General features: G+C 39.7%; 1 protein-coding gene across 5 annotated transcripts; it reads left to right on the top strand.

Annotated features, from left to right (window-relative positions):
* The first annotated feature begins 4,833 nt into the window (after positions 1 to 4,833).
* Positions 4,834 to 21,304, top strand: gc2 (guanylyl cyclase 2). Of its 5 annotated transcripts, none has more exons than XM_017684671.1 (20): positions 4,834 to 5,092; positions 5,972 to 6,286; positions 6,515 to 7,374; positions 8,330 to 8,634; positions 9,454 to 9,808; positions 10,390 to 10,474; positions 10,796 to 10,892; positions 10,987 to 11,109; positions 11,840 to 11,920; positions 12,130 to 12,306; positions 12,864 to 13,020; positions 13,266 to 13,415; positions 13,936 to 14,084; positions 14,320 to 14,483; positions 15,047 to 15,239; positions 16,271 to 16,445; positions 16,673 to 16,771; positions 16,887 to 16,981; positions 18,199 to 18,284; positions 19,966 to 21,304. In XM_017684671.1, the coding sequence occupies exons 3-20, from the start codon at positions 6,615 to 6,617 to the stop codon at positions 20,084 to 20,086; spliced, it is 3,372 nt and encodes a 1,123-aa protein (XP_017540160.1). In that variant the 5' UTR covers positions 4,834 to 5,092; positions 5,972 to 6,286; positions 6,515 to 6,614; the 3' UTR covers positions 20,087 to 21,304. The 5 variants fall into 5 exon arrangements, with proteins under 5 accessions (XP_017540160.1, XP_017540162.1, XP_017540163.1 ...); XM_017684673.1 differs by lacking the exon at positions 5,972 to 6,286 and adding an exon at positions 18,371 to 18,459 and having other exon boundaries at positions 19,966 to 20,052; XM_017684675.1 differs by lacking the exon at positions 5,972 to 6,286 and having other exon boundaries at positions 4,842 to 4,916; positions 5,021 to 5,092; positions 7,225 to 7,374.
* The last annotated feature ends 5,421 nt before the right edge of the window (positions 21,305 to 26,725 follow it).

Raw genomic sequence — 26,725 nt, 5'->3', positions numbered from 1 at the left:
GCCGTGAACTGTAAATCAAGAGCTGCGCTGCAGTGATGTGCTGAAGTAAACCACTGAGAGGTTAAATCCTAATATGGAGGTCTAAAATATGAATGAGCTCCTCACACACAGGTTAGAGTGTTGGAGTAAATAAATGGAGAACGTCTAGTCTAAGATTAGACTGTGACTGGGAAAAAGTTCAAATAGAAATGATCTCAGATGAACTGACCCTCCATTTGGTCCTTGGCAGATTATTTTACTTGTTATTGTTTATTTATGTTATTTCTTGGAATAATTGCATTTATCTGCAAAACAATCTTTCACTGGATAAAATGACTTAAAGCATGTAAAGGAAATAAAGAAAGAGATGAAATAATCTCATAATATTTATTCATAATAAACATGTATTTATTTTATTTGTTTGTTTTGTTGTGTTTTTTTTTCTCTTTTCTCCATACCCTTTGTGAGCACTTTGTTAATGTGTAATCTAAATTGTGGCTATTTTTGTGTTTCTATGTTTTCTCCATCACAGTTGGACAGCCATTACTACACTCTCACGAAAAAAGGTCTCAAACTGTTACTGGGCCAGTGCCCCTCTTGTCACTGCAGCAATACCTTCAAGGGTACATCTCAATACCTTTAGTCAGGGAACATAATTGTTGTATTAAAACATCGAAATTATATTTTCTCATCTCCAGGCTTTTTATTTTATTGTTCTGTTTAAATGAGAAAAACTTAAAACCACTATTGTACCTTTGGGGCTACATTTACATTGTTCGTCCCTTGATGAACAAAGATGTACCTGCACAGAACCTTTATTTCTAACAGTGTATCACATGGTTGATGTATTATTACAATTAAAGTCTCAATAGTCCTCTGATAAGGAGGGCTGGTGGGGAGCCCCTCAAAAAACATATAAAAATGTTACAACACTGTTATAATGAAGAATATTGGCTATATTGGCTAAATTTAAGCTATTTTTATTTACTTAGACATCACTTTTTGCATTGTATGTAAACACTGCACTGTCACTCTTTAACACCAAGCCTTAAATGTCTCCTGTAAGCTCAGGAGGACGTAGATGTACACAGAAGTGAAATCAACCCTTTAGTTCTGCTTAAACTTACCCTGTGTTTACAACCCTTTAAAGCCTCTCCTAACAGTGCTTTTTGGAATTTGTTGGAGGAAATGCTGAAGGCCTTTGCTGCAAGCTGCTTTTTTCTGCTTCTTAAATAAAAGTGTGTGATGTTGATACTATTCTGCAAAGAACATTCTTACGGCACAGGAAATGTGTGGCTAGCTGCAGACATGTTCCCCTAGTAATGTTCTGTGTGTATTTGGAGTTGAGCATGAGTGGGAAGCTCCTGTAGTGTTGGACCAGGTTGTTACCCCTGGCAGTGAAGTGCTCCTCCAAGCACTGTTTGTGGCACTAGCTCTGTCCATATTTAACAACTAATATAGCTGTCTGCTTTGTTTGCCTGGTTTAGCTTTATAAGGACATTGAAGTTGCAAGCACTCGAGGAAGACACTTGCATGTCTCCAAAACAACTGCAGTAATGGATAAACTAATGGAATCATCTGGCTGAAGAACTCAACCGCAGGCCCATTCCATTGTGTATTGCGCCATACTTCCCATCATGCAGTTTACGCATTTTGTCATTGTGCTTGTTTATGATGGTTTTTTTCCCCAATGCAATTTCATGCTAAATTACAGTGGATTTTGCCATGTAATGCAATGTTAAACGACATTTTTGAATGTCACAGTGTGTTCATTGTTGACTTTGCCTATTATGACTTAAGATAAGCGCTCCAAAGCCTGTTTTAATGACTTGCTAAATGTCATGGCAACCTAAAGGCCAATATGTAGGCCTATGCTTCAGTTCCTCACTCTCATAACTTCATAACATACATTTTGTGTCTAAATGGCTAGTGAATAATTTATAGTAGTCACTGAATACATTCTAAGATTAATAACTGAATAACAGGTGTAGAGTTAGAGAGGAATTCTAAAGATTTTTTTAACTCTGCATAATTAAACAGTTAACAGGATCATTCAGAATGGTTTGATGTGAAATGCTCCAACTTGTGGAGTCACAGTGTTGATAAGAGCCAGACCTCTGAAGCATTTAATGCCTCTATAAGCTCTTTCACAGAAAGTTATTATGAAATGGTTATAAATATTTCCTGATGTCTGAAAAAGTTGGCCTTCTGCCCGATGACAGCTGGGATAGGCTCCAGCACCCCCGCCTTGACCCTGAGGGAGAAGCGGCTTAGAAAATGTGTGTGTGTGTGTGTTGGTTATGGCATTCTTTTTTGCAGTGTAAAATGTAGCGAAAGGAAACTCGTTATTTCAAATTTACTGCTATTATACCATTATCAACACTACATATAAAACCAAGAAGACTTGTGTAGGTTCACTGGTCATTTTTGGATCCTAAATAAATTGCCTTTATTTGCACTGTAGGCATTGCAACCCCTGGTTCCTATCACATCAAAATAGTCTTGTAGTTTCTCTACATTAATTATTTCACATGAAATCACACTGACTGACTTTGTTTACATCTGAACAAGTAAACACATCTACTGAGGATGCAACAGCCCTGACTCTTCACACTGCCCTCTCCCATCTGGACCAAAAGAACGCATATGTGGGGGGTGCAGTCGTGGGCTGGAGGTTAGGGATCTAGCCTCGTGACCGGAAGGTCGCCGGTTCGATCCCCAGAGCCGACAGCACATGACTGAGGTGTCCTTGAGCAAATGCGGAGGTGAAATTTCCCCGTTGTGGGACTAATAAGGGTCACTTAATCTTAATCTTAATGTGAGAATGCTGTTTGTGGTCTACAGCTCAGCATTCAACACAATCATGTCCTCAAGGCTCAACATTAAGCTTCGGGATCTGGGTCTGAACAGTTCTCTGTGCAGCTGCATCCTGAACTTCCTGACGGGACGACACCAGGTGGTAAGGATAGGCAGCATCACTTCCCCCTCATTGACCCTTAACACCAGAGCACCTCAGGCTCAGCCCTCTCTTGTACTCTCTGTACACCCACGACTGCTCAGCCAAGCACAGATCCATTGTCTATTGTCATCAAATTTGCAGATGTCACCACGATTGTGGGCCTGATCTCTAATGACAAAAAGGGGCCTACAGAGAGGTCATTAGCTTCCTGATATGCTTGTGCCAGAAGAACAACCTCTCTCTCAGTGTTGACAAGACCAAGGAGCTCATAGTGGACTTCAGGAAACAAGAAAATGTGCACACCCTCATCACCTTCACTGTAGAGAGGGTCAGCAGCTTCAAGTTTCTCTGTGTTCACATCACACAGGTGGTGAAGAAGGCACCTCTTCTACCTCAGACATCGCCTCTTCTACCTCAGACAGCTGAGGAGGTTAGGCACGAACCCTGCATTATTAGAACATTTTACACATGTGCTGTGGAGAGCGTTCTAACAGGCTCCATTACCTCCTGGAATGGGAACTACACTGTCATTGAGTAGAAAGCACTGCAGAGGGTCCAGCTCCCAAACCTCCCAGATTTATAAACCAGCTAAAGGACTCAACACACCCAAGCCACTGCCTGTTCTCACAGCTGCCAAGCAGGAGGAGGTACAGAGAAGCATATAGACCAGAATCAGCCATCAGGCTGCTGAACAGTAGCGCTGGTGTATCAATCTATCGGCCTTTCACTGCACCTCAGTACATATCAAATCAAGTCAAATCAAATTTGTACAGCGCTTTTTACAACTGACTTGTCACAAAGCAGCTTCACAGAATTCCAGAAAAGACAAAGTTTTAACAAGAATGTAAAAACCCCCAGGTGAGCTAGCCAGGGGCGACAGTGGCAAGGACAAACTCCCTCAGAGCTGAGGAAGAAACCTTGGGAGGAACCAAGGCTCACAAGGGACATCCATCCTCCTCTGGTCAAACTACCTACAAATGATTATACTACTAATATTAATAGCAGTAGTATTAGTAGTAGTAATAGCTAGGAGTCTATAACATAGTATATCATAGTTTATCTCATGACCTATTACAACTGTACATTGGAAATAGTGCAATACTAGTGTATATTGTGTATATGTGTATATTTCTATTGTAATTAATTTTACAAGGGGGATTTTCACTCATCTTGCGGCTGTGTAAATGTGATGTGACAATAAATGTGATTTGATTTGATTTGATTTGAAATTATGCAGATGTTTTGAAAACTCAGCTGAGGTCCCCTTATAAATGAAGCTAATAATGACCACACAAGATATTCAAAAACAGCATTATACTTTCCAGTGAACAAAGTACAGCAACTGAAAGCCGCACTGAAGTTAAGCATTCCTTCAATGACTCAAGTAAAAGATGTCAAAAATGAACTTGAGTAAAAAAAGCATCAGGTTCAAACTAGTATCAGTTCCCTATAGGCCTACAAGGGAACGTCTGACAACATGCAACAACTGTCAGCATAGAACCCGAAGTTTGCTGGGTGCTATTCCCATCTTTTTCATATCCTTTTGGTCTAAAATAAAATGACCACTTGAGTGGTGTCTACCAACAGAATAGAACAGAAAGCAATCAAACACAAGAAAAGGAACTAAATGTGAATGATTTAAAAAAACAACTGAGGAAAGTTAATTCTCCTTTTCACACAAAGATATTTATACTATGAGTATTTGTAGAAGTATTATAATGTTAAAATACTTGTGTAAAAAACGTACACGTCAGCTAAAACTCCACTCTAAGTATATACAGGATAACCTACCACACTAGTTTCTATCCACCGCAGTGAAATATTGAAATTGGATTGAAATAATCTTCAGGTCGGCTGTGCTGTCATGCACACAGAGGAGACTTGGAGAGGATTAGAAATGTAACCCAATGCTAACCAGAGCCCTGTCAGGGCCCTCTGCAAAACCAATGGCTCATCTCCACATCTCACTCTTCTTAAAGTATTGATTTGGATTCATTTCTTAATAATGAAATGATGCCATTTTCTTAAATATCAAAGATTTGAAAGATCTGAATTTGAAACTTGAATGATGGTTGCCTACAGTTTCATCTACATGGATGAGGATAACGAGCTATGGGAATGACCATTTAAATGTATTTGATTCAATTAGAATCGGTAAGTGAACTTCATTTGCTCATTTGTGTCCAAGTAAATGTAGTGATCGATTTACTAGTCAGTTTTTAATTAGCAGGATGCAAATAGTTAGTGATGCTATTTTACAATGCTATGGATAGCTCAAGGCACATTTAAGACTTACTATTCAGTAATTGCTGCAGCCCTTAAAATGCTGCCCAGTTATTTTAATTGCACTTGTAGGGGACAGTTTAGACATATTTGTGGTGGGTATTTTGAAGGCCTTTGCTAAAGAGGGATTAGTTATAATTCCACTGACATATTTAAATAATCCTGTCATAGTTTTAGGCAATGGTGAAAGTTCCATGAAGGAGATTTTTTAAATATTCAAAATAAAAGCCAATAGCATTTTCATAATACATTGACCAAATGGTTTACAATGCAATGGTAGTTAGAGACTAAGCCAGTGGTTTTCAGGTCTGTGTCTGGGTACACCTGCCCTGGCCATTTTAACACATTTCCTGTTCTGATAAACCCGAAACAACAACTTGGGCAACTAATAAAACTATCGGAGTTGACGTTGGGTGTATAAGAGCAGGGCTGCTCCAATACCACAGCTGGAAATCACTGGTTTAATGCTCCTCACCTTACAATGTAACCACTGATTGCTCCATCAAGCCACTGACACTTTTCAATGGTTGTCAGAAACTTTACATTTGTGAATGAGTGAAAGTGGTGTCTTGTAGCAATATATAATTATGTGACATGGCCTACACTTAATGGGATCATGTCAGTCTTCTTCTTAACCTTAATCCCTCTATCACTTGTCACCAGTGAACCACTGAACATGTCTGGAAAATGTTGCCTTTTTGATGGAAATTTTGCATTTACTATTGATTAGTGTTTCTTGATCCTCCACAGAGACCCACTGCCCTGGCTGGTTTCAACAATTCCTTGTCCTAACATCCCTGATTCAGCTCACGAAGGACTTGAGTTTATCTATACCATTTTATGCTGAGATCCTATAACCTAAGAATAGCTCAGACAGTTTTCATTGAAGCCACTGTAGTTATTGAGTAGTAAGTCTTAATATCTAACCTTGGATTTTAAGGGGTTAAAGAAGCATCTGTTAAAAGGTTCTTTAGGAAACCAAATGTGATTCTTCTACAGCATTGTGCAAACTACCCTCTTTGGCATCTTTCAAGATTGCACCTCATGGAACTGGCTTGCAACTAAGTTAGTTACACTTGCATACTTACATTCAACAGGTGGAAGATTCTCACAAGGGCCTCTATTAGCAGTCAAATAGCTGTTGATTCTTCAAATCAGCAGTGCTTTGCATCAGTCACATCTTGTTAGAGTATAGATGCACAGCTTTTTCATACTGAAACTCACATCACATAACCTATGTAGCTCTTCTGGACTATAAAATAATTTGAGCTGTTTGATTTCCTCTTGGTCCAGAACTATGTGAAGACTGAAATGAAGATACCTCTGATATGACAGTGAGTCGCCTGCAGACTGCGGCAACTCACTCTCTGTGCAGCTGAGCCGTAGCCTTGAGATGCAACGGCAGCTCTGTGCCTTCTACAGTTTACCTCCAGAATGGGCCGGCAGCCGACACCAGAAACTTAATCAACGTACTTTTTCCCACAAATACAACCATGTCTCCTACTGCTCCACCTGGCCCTTCTGGGCCTACATAGTCCTGCTGTGCTTTCTCCTCTTCCCTGGTTCCTCTGTTGCTATCTTCCGGGTTGGAGTGGTTGGGCCATGGTCTTGTGACCCCCTCTTCGCCAAGGCCTATCCCAGCACAGCAGCACGACTAGCTGTGAGTCGTATCAACCGGGATCCCTCCCTGTGGCCTGGTATCACTTTTGATTATGTCATCTTGGAGGAGGACTGCCAGACATCACAGGCTCTTTCCCGCTTCCTCAGTTACTACACAAGGGCATCCGGCTTTATCGGGCCAGTCAACCCAGGCTACTGTGATGCAGCATCCCTGCTGGGGAAAAGCTGGAATAAAGCCGTGTTTAGCTGGTCATGTTTTAGCTATGAGCTGGGCAACCCTCGTAGTCATGCCACCTTTACCCACACCATGCCCCTGCCTGCGCTGGTGCTAGTGCGTTTCATGCGTCACTTCCACTGGGCTCATGTGGGCATTGTTGCCTCAGGTGATGACGTCTGGATAGAGACTGCCCATGAGCTGGCCAGTGCTTTGCGAAGCCACGGCATGCCTGTGGGAACAGTGGTGTCCACTGGGAATGATTCAGTCAGCATGCGTAAAGCCCTGGCCAAGGTCAAGAAAGCAGAACACCTGCGCTGTGAGTTGAACTCGAACCATAACTTTTCAAAATAAAGATATAAATAGAGTATCTTTATAAATAGGAGTATGAAACCTTACGTTTAGTTTGTTCAAAAGCTTTACATTATGTTTAGGCTCTTTAAGTTTTAAAAATGATCTTCATTATAGAAATCTTTAAAGATCTTTCAAGAAGTGTCAATTTGAAGGTTGCTTATGTAACCAAAAGTAGTTCTTCAGGTAACATTTAATTTTTATGGCTTAGTAACTACTGTACTGTAGTGTAGGCTGAGCAACTACCTTAAAGTATTCAGAAATTAAAGTAGTATGTAGTAAAGAGAATGAAAAACTGAGTTTGGGCCCAATTCAGATGCTTACGGTTTAGAAGCTAAATGAGTCCCTGAAACAAATTTAACTGTAATGTTTAACAAATCAAATCAAATCATGTTTATTGTCCCATCACATTTACACAGGTGGAAAGTGAATGAAAATCTTAGGTGCGTAGCCCCATTATACAATTTATATACAAAAATATATAAATATCTAAGAAGAAAAAGAAACATGTATATACACCAACTCTGAATATGCACATATACACAATATACATTAGTATTGCACTATTCCAATGTAGTTGTATAGTAATAAATTATGAACTAAAACTATGAAGTGTGCTGTTGTACACATTCTGTATGTGCAGTTAGTTTGAGGTAGAATACTGATATAGAAATCTTCCAGACTATACAAGATGGATATGAGATGTACAAGATGTCAATTTTTATGTGTAAGTACAGATTTGCTAGAATGAAGGTGCAGTAAGATCAGAGTGAGTCTGATGAGATGCAAAAATAGTCATAATATGTCAGAAGTTATACTTGACATCTCCTTTTCATCTTTATTCTCTTATTTTTTCTCTCTTTATTTCCACGTTGCTTTTCTTTCATTATTTCTTCTCTCCCTCTATCCTTCCCTCCCTTTAGTGGTCATCCTCTGTATGCACTCAGTCTTGGTGGGGGGCACGACTCAGAAGCTGTTCCTGGAGATGGCACATGACATGCGGATGGTGGATGGCTCCCTGGTATTTGTTCCCTATGACACACTCCTTTACAGCCTGCCCCACCACCACCTGCCCCAGCCTATCCTGCGCAACAACAGCAAACTGCTGCAGGCCTACGATGCAGTGCTCACTATCACTGTGGAGTCTCCAGAACAGCACTCCTTCATTCATGCCTTCACTGAGGCACAGGAGAGTGGAGAGCTGCCCGACAGCTTCCAGCCCCACCAGGTACAGTGTGAGAGGGGGATTAAGAAGTGGCCTGCAGTGGTCAAACCATCGGGAAATGTTTATATTAGTATTTAAATGGGGACATTGTTGTAGCATCAGAGGGATTTCATTTTTTGTAACATGTAAACACAATTTAAAAAATGTAAAAACAACTTAGAGAGCTATTCATAGCATTTCCAGCCTCATGTCTTCCTTTGATATACACTGCCCATCAAATATTTAAGGGCATCGTACCTTCTTCTGAAACTATTATTTGATTGTCCATTTTACTTTTCAGTGATTTAAGATAGATGCAATATTTTGTTAACAATAGCTATTAACATACAGCTGTTTACTAATATTTCTGATATATTTTATAACACCTAGTTTCATTTTCATCAAAAGTGTCTTCTTTGCAATGAGCAGCAGGATTTACTGATTTGACAGTTTTGTTTTCCAAACTATTGTTAAAGGTTTGCATGAGGTTTGCATAATGATTCATGTTCCTCACTTTTTGAAATAAAAGGGTTTGGCATAGTATGTAAACATAAATTCATAGAGTCCATATCCTGTAACTAGGATGCAAAAATAGTCTGTTTTGAATTTATTATTTTTGTTATATCACAAACACCAACACATTTGCATCTATCAGCCTATTCAGACAAAAATATAATATACAGAAAAATATATAGGCCCTTTAAAGGAGATATTTCAAGAGATATTGAAAATCATTTGTCTCAAAGTATTTTTGGTTGAGTGCTGACATTACAGGAAATTATTCTTTACACACACTTCTGTCAGTTCTTCAGTTTTGCAGTAAGTTTCTCTCCTCCACACCAGGTGTCTCCTCTGTTTGGCACTATCTATTCCTCCATCCTGTTGATGGCTCATGCCATGCGAGGTGTGCAGGCTGCAGGGAAGTGGGTGTCTGGGGGGAACTTGGCCCAGCATGCCCATAATTTGACTTTCAAAGGCTTTAGCCACACTGTCCGTACTACACAGTCCGGCTCAGCACTGCTAGATTATGTGGTGCTGGACACAGATGGATTTACTTGGGAACTGAAGCCTTCCTACCGCATAGATATGGAGACGGACATGGTTCACTTTCTAGGTCACTCCATTCACTTCCCTGCGTGGGGTCCACCCAAGACTGACTCCAGTTGCTGGTTCACTGATGGGATCATCTGTAGCGGAAGTGAGAAAGACACACACATACAACCACACAGACAAACTGCAAAAAAAGCCATTTACAAAAACTATTGAATATAACTATTCAAACGTATTAAAAAAGAAAAGTAAACGTTTACATTTACAAACAACGATGGCAGCTCTACACCAGAGCTTTTTACTAAGAAGACTCACTGTAAAAACAGGTCAACTGTATGATAATGTCTGGTACAAGCTACAAATGTCTTTGATTAATAGAATCAGGCAAAAAGGTTATAAAATATAAACAATGCAAAAGTGTTACCAACACTAAGGGCCTAGCACTAGTAATCACAGCTCATCAGTGGTTTTCTGATGTCCATGTACAACCAGACTGAACAGGTGAAATCTCTGCCCACATCACAACTCTGACATAACACTGACTCTTTTAAACTTGTCCTTATTCTGAAAAAATACACAATACAGATATACAGCCCTTACAAAAACATTTGACTGAAGAATTCTTGTAGTGTTCTGTATAAATACATACAATAAACAGTCACTGATGAAAATCAGCAGCTAATGATAGACATGTGACATACGACTTACGCTAAAAACGTTCTTTATCAGGGATGGATGTTTTCCAGCTGATTGTCATCTCCCTCAGTGTCTTCCTTCTGGTCATATCTTGTATTGCCTCTGCTTACTTCATAAGGTAAGCTATAATAAAGTCTAAAGTGTTCTTGACTTACACAGTTGCAATTAAATTGAGGTCTAATAACTGAAGAAAATACCAGTTGTGGATGCAGTTGCTTTACAAAGTCTGCTCACACTCTTAAAAAAAACTGCCAAAACATAGAAGAACTGCTTTTAGTTCCCTAGAGACCCGTTTAGTCATTTTTTTCTTTAAAGAGTTTTTTGTAAATGAGATGTGCAAGAGAATTTCCACAAAATGCCAGTTAAAGGTTTTTCATAGAACCATACAACCAAGGCAAGAAACCTCTTGTGTACAAACCTCTAATTTTATGTCTTCAAGGCGACGAATCAACCAGATTCGTTTAGTTCGGGGCCCGGATAAAATCTTACTAACATTGGAAGATGTCACCTTCATCATCCCATCATTGAGTAACAAGGTAATTTCTTCAAGCGTCCATGCACATATAAAACTGACAGCAGCACAAACTCTAGTAATCTTCACTAATGACTGACACGATTTACTGAAAACAGAAGTTGAGTTTCGATGACTGCAGGACCAGCGACACCAGGAAAAGCTTCTCAGAGCGCAGCAAATCTCCAATGTCGAGTCAGTCACCGGTCACCCATGAGAACACAAACGTCGCTGTCTATGAGGTAAAAGACTCTCACTGTGCTTTTCACACAGAAGATTGGAGCATAACATGACTTCTTTCTCTAGGCTCCCAGAGAAAAGCACATTTTTAATTCTAGGTTTTAATTAATGTTGTCGCTCTGTGGTGAGCTGCTGGTGAACAATGAGGGGTGAAAAGCAGGTGGTGAGAACCCCCTTCTGTCAATTTACATCAATTAAGGCAAATTACACCTCTCCCCAAAGATGGCAGTGCAAAGATAAAGCAGACAGTACACTTCAGCTTTCTTGAACTCAAAAAATGGGCCTCATTCACCAATCGTTCTTAAGAATATATTTCTTCGTAAAACCCCCTCACAAAGATTCTGACATTCAGCTGTGTTTTCTTATTAGGGATTTGTTCGATTTGTTTGTTGTTTGATGTGTTTTAAGAAAAAACCTAGGAAGATATTGGTGAACTGGTGAAGTGGTGATATTGGTGAACCCAAAGTGCACAACTGCCACATTAAAAACAACATTTAAACTCAATTCAAGACTTATGAATGATGTGCACATGCTGCTGATCTATGAGGACGAAAATCCAGTCTGTTCCTGGTTTTCAATCAAAGTTTCTTCCATCAACATTAAGCCTAGTTAAAAAACTGAAGGGCCTCCAAAACAAGCTGATATAATATATAATGGCTGCTGTAAAATGGGTTCAAATGGGTTCAAAATGGGTTAAAATGAGGTTTGTTAATTCTTCCTCTGGTTCTGCAGGGTGATTGGGCTTGGCTGAAAAGACTTCCTGATGGAAACTTTCGAAGCATCAACCCCAGCACCAGTGATGTGTTTGAACTGGTTGGTTGCTTGTACATGTTTCCATTACTGAAACACTAAATCCAGATAAAATATTTGCTTAGCAAAGCCTTTCCCATTTATCTGCTGGAATTCATAGTGTCCTCAATCGTTTACGGTTTCTTCTTCACTTAGTGTCCCATTTTTAATTTATTCATATGACTATTGAGAATATCAAGTGCTTAATAAAGCGAACTAATCCTGATCTGCAGATGAAGGATATGAGGCACGAGAATGTGAATCCTTTCATGGGCTTCTTCCACGACTGTGGAGTCTTCGCCATAGTGACGGAGTTCTGTTCCCGAGGTAGCCTGGAAGACCTGCTGCTTAATGATGACGTCAAACTGGACTGGATGTTTAAGTCTTCACTCCTGCTGGACCTTATTAAGGTAGTGCCCTCTGTGCTAGGACTGGGGTCACGTTAAATTGAAAGTTTGGCATAAAATCAAATTACACAAATAACCCCTTGCCCCAAATATAGATTTCAGCCAAGACATGTTTAGCGTCTGATTTTACTTCATTAGTCTTGCGCTGGAGCTACAAGGCAAATAAATCTAAAGATAGTGGACACTTGTGGCCATATAGCATTGTGTAAACTGCATACAAGCAAGTCTCTCTGAGATTACTTAAAGGTGAGTCATTGTTTTTGGTGGAAGTTAGCTGTAGTTAGTGTTTTTGTTTGTTGTTAGCTATATTAGGCTCGTAGCTCCAGTGCAAAATTTAAAAAAACAAACAGCATTTTGTTTAGGTTTGTTTTTTTATCTTTAAGCTACTGATCTCTGTAGGAAGACTTTGACTAGGATAGGCATTAAAAGGTTTAATACATGTTTGGTTTGTTGAGAAATGTTGGCTTATTCTATCAGGTTTCATGTGATAAATAAAACAGGCTATGAAGAGTTATCTACATATATGAAGATATATGTACATGAATGTTTCTGGCATACAGGGTATGAAATACCTACACCACAAGAACATATGTCATGGAAGGCTAAAGTCCCGGAACTGTGTGGTTGATGGACGTTTTGTACTTAAAGTGACCGACTACGGTTACAACGAAGTGCTAGAGGCCCAGAAATTCCCGTATGTCCGGCCACCAGCGGAGGGTGAGAGCATGTATCTTAACGTCTTTAAACTGGCCAGTGGGTCTAATGCAGAGTTTGTTACTTGTACTGATTTCTTTCACACTTAATTAGCTCATTAGTGGTTTGTGTTTTGATTGCCAGTATCTATGAAGATCAGTGAGAGCTTCTGCTCCTCTGTAAAGTGTCTTGTTGTTAAGTAGCTACTATATAAAAGAATTACTATATAAAAGAGTTACTTGTGTTGCTCATATCTGACTGCTCCACAGAGCTGCTATGGACTGCTCCTGAGATCTTGAGAGGTTCATTCCCAGGGCTGAGTGGGACCCTTCCAGGGGATGTGTACAGCTTCTCCATTGTTATGCAGGAAGTGGTGGTTCGTGGGCCTCCGTTCTGCATGTTAGAGCAGTCTGCTGAGGGTAGGTCACGTAAATAGGTCCTTCTGGCTAGATCACCTGAGGGTTATTTTGACCATAACCAATAATAGTTAATGCTTTGTTTTTGTTTACATTTTTGCTGTCTAAAGAAAAATGTGCCTCCATGACAGTAACATTACAGAAGAAAGTAAAATGTTTTTTAACTCATTTAATGTATATTTAATGTTATTTATTGTAAAGAGGTTTTGTTCCAATTTCAAATGATGTAGCAAAAATATAACAAAGATGAAGATACATTTTTTATTGTTGTTTTTTTTTGGCTGATATTCTTGTACCTATCTGTAAATAAGAACATTCAGTATTGGCCATGGCATGTATTTAGCACAGTATCCCTCCCTTTACAGGTATAAGTGATGTATTGGTAGGTTTGATATGGCAGAGTTTACAAGATTCCCACATTAAAGAATGTACAAATATACCAAAATCGGGCTCCATGTTTGAAATCTATCCTTTTCCATGTATAAATGTATATTCTGTTAGAATCCCTCTCTTATTCCTATAGAAATTATCCAGAAGGTCATGAAGCCTCCACCATTATGCCGGCCTGTTGTATCTGTAGACCATGCTCCAGTGGAGTGTATCCAGCTGATGAAGCAGTGCTGGAACGAGCAGCCTGAGAGAAGACCCACCTTTGAAGAGATTTTTGATCAGGTGGGCCTTCTTAAAAATGACTAAATGACTAAAAAAAATGACAAACAGTCCCAGGAAAAGATCTTTAAAATAGTTCCCTACTATGGTTATGAGTCCCTATAAGGAGTGGGGCTATTTTCAGAGACAATTCTTTTTTATGGCATTTACAAGTGTTAATTTACCAGCATGCACTAGGTGCTTTTGATCAGAAGGGTTTGGAAATGCTACAATATTTGTTACCTCTTCCCTTTTTCAGTTCAAGAATATAAATAAAGGGAAGAAAACTAACATCATAGACTCTATGCTGCGGATGCTGGAGCAGTACTCCTCTAACCTGGAAGAGCTGATCAGAGAGAGGACAGAGGAGCTGGAGGTTGAGAAGCAGAAGACAGAGAAACTGCTGACACAGATGCTGCCACCGTAAGTAGAATGCATCCAGACTCACCTGCAAGCCTGCATAGGCATAATGCATGGGTGCACTCATACTGTGTGTAATCAGTGCTGCCCAAAAAAACCCAAAAAAACATGTATGTCCAAAATGGTAAAAAAGGCTATTTTTACTGGTAAATTCATAATGAAATGTTCAGACAATATAAAAGGCAGTTGCTGTGCTCAAATGGCTTAGAAAAAAACACTTGTGTCTACAGTTTTGGCCTAAAATGATTGTTTGATGAAAATTTATTCTGTTTCTGTTACATCCCAAATGTAGCCCCAAATGATTTGCGGCAAGAGTTGGATGATTTAGGTATCCCGTTTTCATGATGCTAATTAGTAGGATATAAGCTCCTATTACTTTGGCACATTAGCCTCATAGCATAATTAAGGATGCAAAGTTCAGTCTTTGCTCAACTAGATTTAAAAATGATATTTACATTTTTGGTTTTCCAAACTGTTGCTTGAAGCATATACATATTGTATGTATTGTTTTCCTCTGAAATCCTACACTCCTAAAGTTAATAATGTATTTGCTATTGTTGTTCTAGGTCAGTGGCTGAGGCTCTGATGCTGGGCACCACAGTGGAACCAGAGTACTTTGACAGTGTTACAATCTACTTCAGTGACATTGTTGGTTTCACTACCATTTCAGCCAACAGTGAGCCCATCGAGGTGGTTGACCTTCTGAATGACCTGTACACACTTTTTGATGCTGTCATCGGCAACCACGATGTGTACAAGGTATGTGAGACAGCTGCATGGCCAGTGAATGAGAACATCTGGCTCAGTGCTCTCCTTCATGGGCAGTATGTCACCACTGTTACAGTGCACACTAGAGACGCATATATCCACACAGTGCATGACGGCAACCGGTGTAACGCCACCCTGCGAGAGCCCATTTCTCCACCTCCCTGTCACTACCCATGTTCAGCAACTCAGCTGCCTGGGTCAAAAGTAATGTGTAGAGAAGCATCCTCGCTGTGTAACAGGGGGCAGGGCCCAGGAGGTGGGGTTCAGGACAGTCTCTGTGCCTTCATGCCTCTCATGGCCGGCACTGTCGTCGTGGCTCGCAACTCAGAATGGAGCTCAGGCTTTTGTGCTCCACCCTCCACTCACTCGTGGTTCTTTCACCTGCCGTCCTCGCTTGCAGTTCTGCCAGCTCTCATGGCCGTCATCAGGGCCCAGGGGAAAAGCGTATGCCACAATCCTCTACAGAGAATACACTTAAATGTGGCACTTTTTTTCGCACAGGCCACATTTTATGTTTAATGTTTTCCAATTTGTTGTGGTTTTGGGGAATTTGACTTACTGTGAACTATAAAAATGCACAAAACTTCACCATAGCTGAATACTATGGATGTTTATTAGCAAACCCTACTACAAAAAAATGTTTTGGATGCTGATATGCTGGTCAGCCAGCAAGACCATGCTGTGTGACCAGCTAAACCAGCACCAGACCAGCAGGAGACATAAATTAGGATGGAAATCATGTTGGTCTAAGCTGTTTTATTCAGTCTCGTAGCTCTTTAAGAAGCAAAATATGGACACCAAACATGTCTAGGCTGATCAACAAGGTCTAGGAAAAATATAGTTTTGCTTTTTTGCTGAACTATTCCTTTAAAATTTGTTGTTAAGTTGCTACTATATAAAAGAATATGTAAGTTATGTAGTTGAGATTAGTAACTAAAGTGTGGGCTTACATACATTAGTGTTTAAAGGGTTAATATCATATAAACTCTCTGAGTTCAAATTTTCTATTTGCTAATATCCAGGTGGAGACCATAGGTGATGCCTACATGGTGGCGTCAGGTTTACCTGTGCCCAATGGAAACCGGCATGCAGCTGAGATTTCCAATATGGCTTTGGACATCCTCAGTGCTGTGGGGACATTTAAGATGAGACACATGCCTGATGTCCCGGTCCGAATACGAATAGGAATTCATACAGGTCAGAAACGTTCTTCTTTTTCAGTGAGTGTTGTGTCTCATTTCATTTTTAAAAAATGCATTATGCTCCAAAGATTTGGAGTTGACCCCTTAATATTCCTTTGGCTCAGACCAGCTTATAATAAAAAAAGGAAGATTGTACTGTTAATCATTTCTTTACCATACTTTTACATATTGTCCAGATTTACAGCTAAGGGGTCTGTATGTGTGTATGTGTGTCCTCTGTAGGTCCTTGTGTTGCTGGTGTTGTGGGGTTGACAATGCCACGGTACTGCCTGTTTGGAGACACAGTCAACACGGCCTCTAGAATGGAGTCCACAGGGATGCGTGAGTCTCTCAACTACTGCCATATCATAAAATGTTTCTTCATCCCTTTGAACTTGTTGAGGTCTGTTTGTCTTCATAGGTTTTGTTCATGATTTAACTTCTCGGATTCCTATAGCCTACCGGATTCATGTCCACTCCAGTACAGTTAAGATTCTGCTGCAGCTGAAAGCCGGGTATAAGGTGCAGTTGAGAGGCAGGACTGAAATGAAGGTAAGACTTTTTGTGAGCCATTTTGCCCAGGCAGTCAACATGAATGAAATAATTCATCAGTTTGAATGGCTGAATGCTGGAGAATGTACTATTCTATATATTTGTGTATAAAACAGTTTCAGTTATAAAATCTGACTGGCTGTGCAATGTTTGAAGTCATTCTTAAATACCACATACAGTCCTGACCACAAGCATCAGTTGAATTTTGCATTAATGCCGCAAGTATATGCTGAATAATAATCATGTTCATCATCATGTTGCCTGGCAACCACAATCTGTTAATCTGTGTGATTAATAGTAGTTGAATGCATTAGTACTGCTGTATAAGTACTTTCATTTTTTCATGACTTTACTGACAAAGCAAAACTAGAACTATTTATTGTTCCTCTAAAGATAGGGTACTTTGGGGCTCCTTACTGGTACAACCATCTAAGCAGTGGCCCTATAATTGGGGGACTGTGAGTTGTGATCACAAGCCCTGCTAGAAAAATCAGCCTAGACCAGCTTAACCAAACCCAGCACATGTTGTGTTTTGGGTGCTGGGATGTTGTCCAGCCAGCGTGACCACTCTCACCGTTCTGGCCTGGTAAAAAAAAGAAAGTATCCTTGAGTTTACTTAACAACTTGACACAGTTTGAAGCAAACATGTGATGTGATGATTTAGGCATGCAGTTTGCACACTGCTAATTTTAGTGGCTAAAAGCTTCCATTACTTGTTAGCTTCCATTAGCCTTGTAACTCCAGTGCAAAAACCTCAATCTGCAAACGTCTTGGCTATGTCAAGAGTATTTGGGTAAGGGGAAAATTGTGTGAATTCAGTTTTTTGCTGAAACATCGCAAGACAATTCATGAAGCAGAAGGACTGATCTAGGATCTGTTCCTGTCAGTAAAGTAATTACAATTAATAGAAGAAGCTGATCCTAGATTAGCACTCCTACTCTGAAAAGCATTGTGAATGCAGGCCAATATGGCTAAAAGAAAGGCTCAACCAAATGAGAAAATGGATCATATGTGGATGAGATCCTGTTTACTTCTGGTCCCAACAGGTTACATTTCACCCCTTTCACCCCCTTATGTATTATATACTTGCACGTTTCATTTATTTCCCATTTTGTTTTCTAAACAGACAGCTGAATTAATGGGTAGATACTGATGCTCATGTACATGGGGATGGTGTATTTGGAGACACAGCTGCTTTCATCTTTTCTTCTCCACAGGGCAAAGGCACAGAAGAGACCTACTGGCTCATTGGGCAGGACAGCTTCACCAAACCTTTACCCATTCCACCTGAACTCAAGTCGGGGTAAGACAAGGTCGTCCCACAACCTGCGGCCTGTTTGTGTGTATCCCTGTGTCTTTTTCTTTATCCTCTCCAATATATTTTTACAGGCAAATGGCACATGGCTTGCAGCTGGAGGAAATAGCCACATACAAGAGGCGAAAAGCGGAGAAAGAGCTTGCAAAGAAGAATAACTGAGGTAATGTTATGCATGGAGAATGTATAACATTACTGAATGTGACATTTGGGATGGGTGAGGGGGGGACTGGAAGGGTTTGGCATGGGTCACAATTAGTACATCTGTGCCATTATATTTGGATTACATTCTCCAACAATGAAATAACTCAGTTCTTCTACTTTCAAGTTGTGTTTCTCGTGCTTTAAAGGAATACTCCAGCATTTCTCAACCTAATCTCTATCTGCTGCATCTGTAGTGCACAGTTCCAGAACAATAATATCAAGTTATTGAGCTGAACCTGGAAATAGGTCATCTGATGAAAGGCCATCAGATGTATCTTGAACCAACTGCTCATTGGCATCTATCGTAAATGAATTTTTGAGGTAACAAGTGTTGTTACTGTTTTCTAAATAGAGGGGAACGTGTCAAAGTTATTGTTTTTGCCAGTCTACAGTTAGTCTATAAGGTAAACAGACAAATGCTCATGCTCTATTACTTTAGCCAACGCTACTAGCCCAGTCTTTTTCTTTATTGTACCTTTTAGCTGGAAAACAGACAATTTGTTAACATATGCCAAACATGATTAATTCAGTAAACTGATACTGAATCTTTTATTCCATTAAGTGTATATGACTAAAGTACAAAATTAGCTTGATAAGCTGCTTTTAAACTTTCTTTGTGGTATAGCTGCACCTTGTACTACCTGCTATATGTGATGCTACACGGTAGTAGTGGTGTGTGATGGCCTTCTCTGACACTTTTTTTCATACCACCCAGCATGTGGTAAGAGCTTTGAGAACTTATTTTGTGTGTGTGTGAGTGTGTGTGTTTGTGTATGTGCATTTATTGATGAGAATGAAGGGATATTGAAGCCAAAAATGCTAATGATGCTGACAGTGAATGAAAGTGAATAGCCAAAAGTTAGCACTATGTAAACAACATCATGCTAATTGCTAGCTTCTGTTCTTTGCTAGTCAAATTAGCATGTGTGATAAAGCTATTCCTTTAATTTTGAACCATAAATTCAAACTCCTACAAAGATACAAGCAATGACCTTTCTTGCAATAGAACAAAGTCTGTAACCAAAAATCCAATTAAAGTGAAATTAAACTAAAAACACTGATGTGATGTCATACTATGGGAAACTTTAGACCCTCCAGTTTTGGAGGGACATTTTTGGACTGGGAAGACTCATGACTTGTGAAGCCAAAGATAGCAGTTATACATGCTCTCTCCTTTCACATGGCATGGCACTCTTCTGGATAGCTGCGAATGTGGTCAGCTTTTGAAAACCGGATGCCTGGCTATGTTTGGCATGCTGATGTGTGTCTGTTTGCGTATTCTGTCATGCTCTGCATGTCTCGTGTCTTCCTCGTGTTTCATGAAATCAAGATCTTAACATTGCTTTAATTGGAAAAAACATGTGGCCTTTTTGCCAACCCAGGAAAGTGAACGATCACAAAACGTTGCTGTATTAAATAAACCAGGCTGATGGGCCACTCTCTGTTGCTGTGTGGTGTTTTGCAGGCCTGAACCCAAGGACTTTAAGTTGATGCTTCAGAAGGCTGTGAGGAAGATCTCGGCTGTGCGTCAGGTGACCCAGCTTACTATGGCAGATGAAGGCAATGTCATGATACACCATCACTGATGACCCTTCACCTCTGTCTTTTTGACCCGTGCAATGGAGACTTGGGCTGGTCTGTCTATAAGATTAGGAATTCTTAATGGATCAGGTGGTAGAAGACATGCATCATGTCACTGGAAGCATCAAATCTAGTTTATTTGATTGATTTAGACCATGATCTCTCTTGGAAGTCTTCTTAAACTACAACAAGTGACAAGCAACAACAACATGCTCAACACATCCTTCCAGTTCCCATTATGGTATATTCCAAAGATACCTCTCAAAAAGCTTCCAGCTAAGCCTGAGGAAGTGCAAAGCGAAGCCTCATCCTGTTTGTGGAGGGACATGCAGACCTGTTCTGAATATGAAGTACCTGTGACACAAGCTAAAGTCACATGAAGAACTGAAATTATCCCCTGGGAATCCATTACTCAGCGAGAGAGGGATTAGATCTAAGAGAGAGAGAGAGAGAGAGAGAGAGAGAGAAAGAGGAAAAGGTTGGAGGATAGAGTAAAGGATGTCAGCTCCCTGTTTTCATGATATGTGATAACAAGTGACTAAGTGTAAATGATAAAATGGATGAAATAACTGGGGCTGAATGGAAGTACATATAGAGCAGACCAATGTTCTGATGCATCTGACGTTGGTTACCAACAGGCACTATGCATTATGCAGCTCTCGATCACTCTCTCTACCCTGAGGAAGACTTCTCCTCATCCTCATCCTCATCCTCATCGTTCATGCAGGTATACCTTAATGAGGGGTATGTTTAGCATGGACTCCCATGGATGTCAGTACTACACAAACTTTTAGTGATATTCTCATTTTCACTGTACAGCAAAGTGTGATTTCAAATGTTCAAATAATTCAAATGTATCTGTTTATGTTTGTGGTAAAATAACAGCATGTCATAGTTATATAATCTGCTAACTAAGTAAGATTCTCTATGACAAGACTGTATAAAGAGAAACAGAATTTTGAAATGACTAAAAATATTAGATATTTATGTTACCATAAAATTATTTGGAGTGTTTAGTTAGATGTTTAGCTGTAAAAGTTCTGGTACTTTAGATTAGTTGGATGTGAACTGGTGTATTTACCTTAGCTATTTTTAGCCTACACATGATCCCACGCTAAGAAAATAATTGATGTTAACCCACTGAATCAATTATATCAAAATTATAACATTCATTTTGCAATAATGAAAAAAATAATGTTAACAATAAATCTGACTTTGTTTGAGTGGACGTGTTCCTTAGTTTTACAATAGGCTGAAGTCCTTGATTTAAAAGCAGACATACAATGAAACAACGCCCTTTTGTGGTCATTGCTATAAGTGCAGCAGATGGTGACCTAGATGCTGCATGGATTAGGCCAAAGGGGTAGCCTGGCTCTCTATAAGAAGGACACAGTGAGGAGGTCATCCTTAACCAGATTACACATCTCTAAAGCCTGTCTGTCATTTTACACATAGATTATAACTTAACCACATTCTTGAGCATGTCGTTATAGTCATGTGTAATTATGCCTATTAAAAGACTTTGCTAGCCCTGTCAATCAGAAGAGCAGACTGGTAAGATGTATGTTCGTCAAGAGACAGTCATAATGTATCATCTTAAATTTCTTACATGTACTGAGAAGAGTCAGCTTGATTCCTGAAGTGAGTGTAGAGGTATTATTTAAGGCCCTCTCCATCCATAGCTCTGTCAGCTGTATACATTCCTACTCACATCCTACAGCAATGCAACAAGAGTTTCTTGAAGAAATGTTGTGTTTTAAAGACTTCTAATGATGTATTTTGAAAGTGGGAATAACTTTTGAAAAACCACAACAGCTTTAGGGTTGATTTTGTGGGAGGGAGAAATGACTCAACTTGGATGTGTACAACAGACTGTCTTCTTTTCTCCAAATGAAAGGGTAAAAAAGTTTTTTAAAAAGCTTGGCTTGAAAGCAGGATTGGTTGACACCACAGGGATTACCCGTTTTTGTATGCTGTATTTGCATAATGTATACTGCATACTGTAGTGAGAGAACATTTAAAATGAAAACATGAAAACAATATTAAATTATGACTTCTGTCAAGCTGATGAGACTGAGGCATACTGCGATGACATATATTAAACATCAGCTTTTGGCAACTTTACAAGTTTGGATATTAAGTGATAACAGTCTAACTTATGAATTTGACTGTTTCTGTTGTACATTTAGGGTGTAGAGTATGCAGACCCAGTGTTGATTAACTATAGGCTGCAATACTCTTAATCTCAACAAACCCAGCTGTCAACTGTTTTGCAGTTGTATTTGTATTCAGTCTAATTTCTCTATGCAATTTACTGGAGACAGTGTGGTTGGTAGATTGTTCAGGTTGTTTAATCAAAGAAAAAAATGACTTGTATTCCAAATGTGCTGCCCAACAATATTCACTGCTGCATGGAGCCTTTCGATCAGGTCATAGACACTTGGAAACTGAGGCTACAACACCCCTCACCCATCACCTTGGCATTGTGCTAGGAAGCAAATCACCAGATGCAAGACTTTTAAAATTATGGTTGATGATAGGCATCTATAGTAAATACACACACACACACACATTTTCTAAGCCGCTTCAGGGTTGCGGGGGGTGCTGGAGCCTATCCCAGCGGTCATCGGGCGGAAGGCAGGATACACCCTGCACAGGTCGCCAGTCCTTCATAGGGCAGATGGACACACATACCTTTAGTAAATACCTTTTTTTTTTTATTTACTGATTGTACTAAAATTACTTCTGTGGATTGATATGATTTTTTTTATCAGTTTCTATTGAAAGCAGGCTTGAAGTAATTCACATTGTGCACCACTTGAAGGAGCAACTGAGTCATCACTGATGTACATATATTGGCCTTCATGCAGCACTCCTAGATTTGAGTAACCAGGCTGTAGTGAACGTACTGATTAAAGGTCTGTTCACATAGGGCTGCACTGTATGGGCAATGTAAGTCAAATATTTACTGTTATATATTGTGGCTTTAATAGGACAAGACATATGTAAACAGTAGAGATTTCCAGGTTCTACAGTTAAAAACAGCTTTACAGGATTATAACACATTATGTACACTGTAGAGACCACATCGCTGCTTATGACTACCTCTGAGATTTTGTGCATTTACATAGAAATAGAAATGTTACAGTGCGTATTTGTTGTGTACATGTTTAACAAACAATACAGCGTGCAGCCCAGTAATCCACATTACTGTTGAGAAACAATCTGTTCTTTTGACAGCTTAAAGACATTAACCTGCTACTACTGGTTTTCAATCAGGACAGCTTATTTTATCAGGAATTATATGACTACTGTGTCCACTCAAAAAACCAGGTATACTAACTTTTAGAGAAAATTCCCTTGATGCAGACAGCCAACACTATAGACCTTTATCCTGCATAGAATACAGATTTGGGGTTTCATTATTATTATTACTATTATTACTATCATTATTATTATTATTTGGTGGGGATACTATATCCCCATGTAGCATCTTGCTAACCAAATACTAACATTGGTAGCACTGTATTTTAATAATCCACCATAGATGCTTTGTAGATGCTCAGTCTGCCTTTAACTAACTTTCAACAAAATATCTATTGAATGCACCTGGAATTGAAAACGAAAGATTATGTTAAACCTAACCTTAACCTTAGCTTCAATCCAAAACCTAAACCAACTCCTAAACCTGACTCCAAACAATAATGGTGTTCATCATCAACTGAGTATTACCAGACAGTTTGTTAATAAGTATCTGTAGACTTTCTCTAAGGAACCACCAAAATAAAGTGTGGCCCTAACTTTTACAATAAATTTTCACTTTGTTCAGAAAAAAATCCACTAAATGTATTTCCCTACACCAAATACAAATGTGAGGCATTCTTAGATGTTTATGGAATGATACGTTTCAGAGAATAAAGCCTGAAAATGTATTTGTCCAACACTTTTACTCAAAAGGCAGCTTCCTTTTTGAAAGGCTTTAGTGGAGGACTTTCCTCATGTAACAACACAAACACAAAATTTTACAGAAATCTTCACTTGCTGTAGACCAAAAAATTCACCATTATATGTGTTTCGCTCGACATAAATCACAGTAGTGTACTGCCCCTTGTTCCATGTCAGAAAATATTGTACGTTACACTCTTCATGACGAATTATGTTCCACTTGCTTGTAGATTGGCACAGCTCACAAACCCTAGGCATAGTGGGCAGCGCTCTGAGTACAGGACGACCAGCTATGTGTCCACATTTGCAGTCCAGTTGCTATGCAAGTGAATACCTGGCTTGAACACAGCAGGGTATGAAAAATTTGGAATTCTGTCTTGATAGATGCAAACACAGACAGGACAGGCCTAAGTTTGGACTGATGTGGCGTGCTCATGCCACCTAGATAACATGAAGATCAGGTTTCACAAAATTGCAACACTAAGCAAGGAATTTATGGCTGCTGTGCAGGAGTTGAGATGCTGGTTATAGGAATCATTGCTCTAGGGGAGGTTTTTTTTTCAGTTTTTGGATCTTTTTAAACATGCCTTGGAAATGGAAAACTATTATTGTTATGTAAACCTGTACATGCAAGATAAGATCAGCCTACTTTTCACTCAAAGGTTAATATGTACTAGCAAGTCATCAAGTATCACTGACTTGGCACCATAGTGGTGCTTCCTGCAATATCAAATTGCATACATATGTACTACTGCATTTAAAAGTGAAACCTGATAAATCCAGAATATGTTTAAGAAGTCTAATGTTCCACCAATGAAGTGATGCAATGCTCTCTACTAGCTATGCTATTGTTCTCATATGGCAAGTTCTAACAAAGACTAGAACACTGGGACTATTTTACTGATTCAAGCTTGTTTGAAAGGTCAGTGGTGTGTTTCTATGTCACTGACTTTCTACTTTTCTACCTCTTAGATGTAGAAAAATGATAACTGCATGTAGCAAAGCTAGAGAACTAGCTATAGGGCTAATACATATATGATTATCCTAAATACTTTTGGGCATTTAAATACTGATTCATAAATCATATTACAACCCAGGGATATGATGCCCCTGACCTACTTTATGCTCGTGGTTGTACAAGACCATTTGAAACTCTAAACCGAGAGAAGATCCATGTCTTATAGAAGGCTATGAAAGGTCATGTGTACACTCTATTCTAATAAGCAGACATTTGCTCCAAAATAATCACAAATATCTCTCTTAAAAATTCTTAAAACTGGAAAAGAATTGTTTTTTCAAGAAAAATGTCAGAGGTAGCTGAGCGTTTCATTTGACAGGTGGGGATGGTGCCAATGGGAGATAAAACGTGGTGCACACTGATGTAAGACATTTTAGACACCTCGATCAAATACTATGGCTAAACAAGAATTTTTAGAATGTAACATGACCAGGAGCAGGAGAACAAGGTGTGAGCGGTCCATTCTGATTTCAGCTTGGCTTTAAAGCTAAACCGCATCTGTCTCAGGCTACACTGTAAATTTAGAACAATACAGTGGCAACCCTGCTGCCAAACTGAAAAGGACTGCAGGTCCTTCCCCCCCTCAGTAAGTTCACAGACAGAAATACGCCAAGGGCTGGTTTCCCAGGCATGATTAAGCCTAGACTTGGACTAAAGTGCGGTGTCAATTGTTCATCTCAATTGGAAAACCCTTTTAGTCTAGTCTTAGGTTTAATTTGGCCAACAGATACCAGAAGTAACGTTAATCGCAGCTGAACACAGTAAATACCTTTGCTTCGTTTACAACATGATTTTTGCATGTAGTGCAATTTAAAAAGCTTTACACCGGGACTGGGTTAGTTATTCTGGGGAATTTAATACGAACCGTCTTCATAAATGAATGTAAACGGGGTACATTATATGGTTTTTATTGATAAAACTCTGAACACAAGTTGTGAATCACTCAAACAGGTGGGAAGCGATTCGCTACAGATTTACAGACTCTTTCCGAATAAATCAGGCCTCCTGTCGGTCACACTAGTTGCTCACTTAGGGGCAGTTTTGCATTTTGGCTAAAATAAGGCTGACCAACCGGCAGGGCAACTTCAAGTGCTAAGCATTTTCCCAGATACCCGACTCCTCTTTCCCACGGTCTGTGGACTCATTTAAAGAAAATACTGCGAACCCACCCACCCAGGAAACACATCCCAGCGACACTGGCCGCCACCGTGTGAACTTGACACATGGCTTTAGCTTTTTAATGTGTACTGATATTCCTGTTAGATAAGGCTGTGTTGCTCTGGAAAGTGATCTGCTAACGTTACATGATCCACTGCCAACTAGCAGCGAGCTAACGTTAACCACTCGGAAAACTACTCAGCAAACAGCTGCACTTCACTGGTGGCACAAACGTGAGTAGCTCAGCTTACTCGCTAACGTACCAACACCGTCACACCAAAAAACCCGCTTAATGAACAAACACCGCTGAATACGGCTGCTCGAGCTGAAGATCCCAAGCGCTCTGCTGCTCGCCTCTAAGCTTAAACGCCCAGCTCGCTAGCGAGTCTGCAAGCAGGCGAACACCCACCACAGGCAGCCGACCCGCCGATACAAAATAAAAGCAGTCTCAGGAGCAACTATGACTGGACGGAATCGACTTCATTCAAAACGCCCATCCACTGAATGTGGTGCGACTGGGGGA

The sequence above is a fragment of the Pygocentrus nattereri genome, chromosome 2, assembly GCF_015220715.1.
Source record: "Pygocentrus nattereri isolate fPygNat1 chromosome 2, fPygNat1.pri, whole genome shotgun sequence".
Taxonomy (NCBI): Eukaryota; Metazoa; Chordata; class Actinopteri; order Characiformes; family Serrasalmidae; genus Pygocentrus; species Pygocentrus nattereri.
The sequence above is the reverse complement of the archived record's forward strand: the minus strand, read 5'-3'. Positions and strand labels throughout refer to the sequence as shown.

What these genes read in the sequence shown, in the direction of transcription:
- gc2 (XM_017684670.1), top strand. Translation starts at nt 6,615, where the DNA reads ATGCAACGGCAGCTCTGTGCCTTCTACAGTTTACCTCCAGAATGGGCC. An exon ending in GCCTCTGCTTACTTCATAAG is followed by an intron (nt 10,475 to 10,795) that starts GTAAGCTATAAT and finishes TATGTCTTCAAG; the next exon opens with GCGACGAATCAACCAGATTC. An exon ending in CTGACACAGATGCTGCCACC is followed by an intron (nt 14,484 to 15,046) that starts GTAAGTAGAATG and finishes TTGTTGTTCTAG; the next exon opens with GTCAGTGGCTGAGGCTCTGA.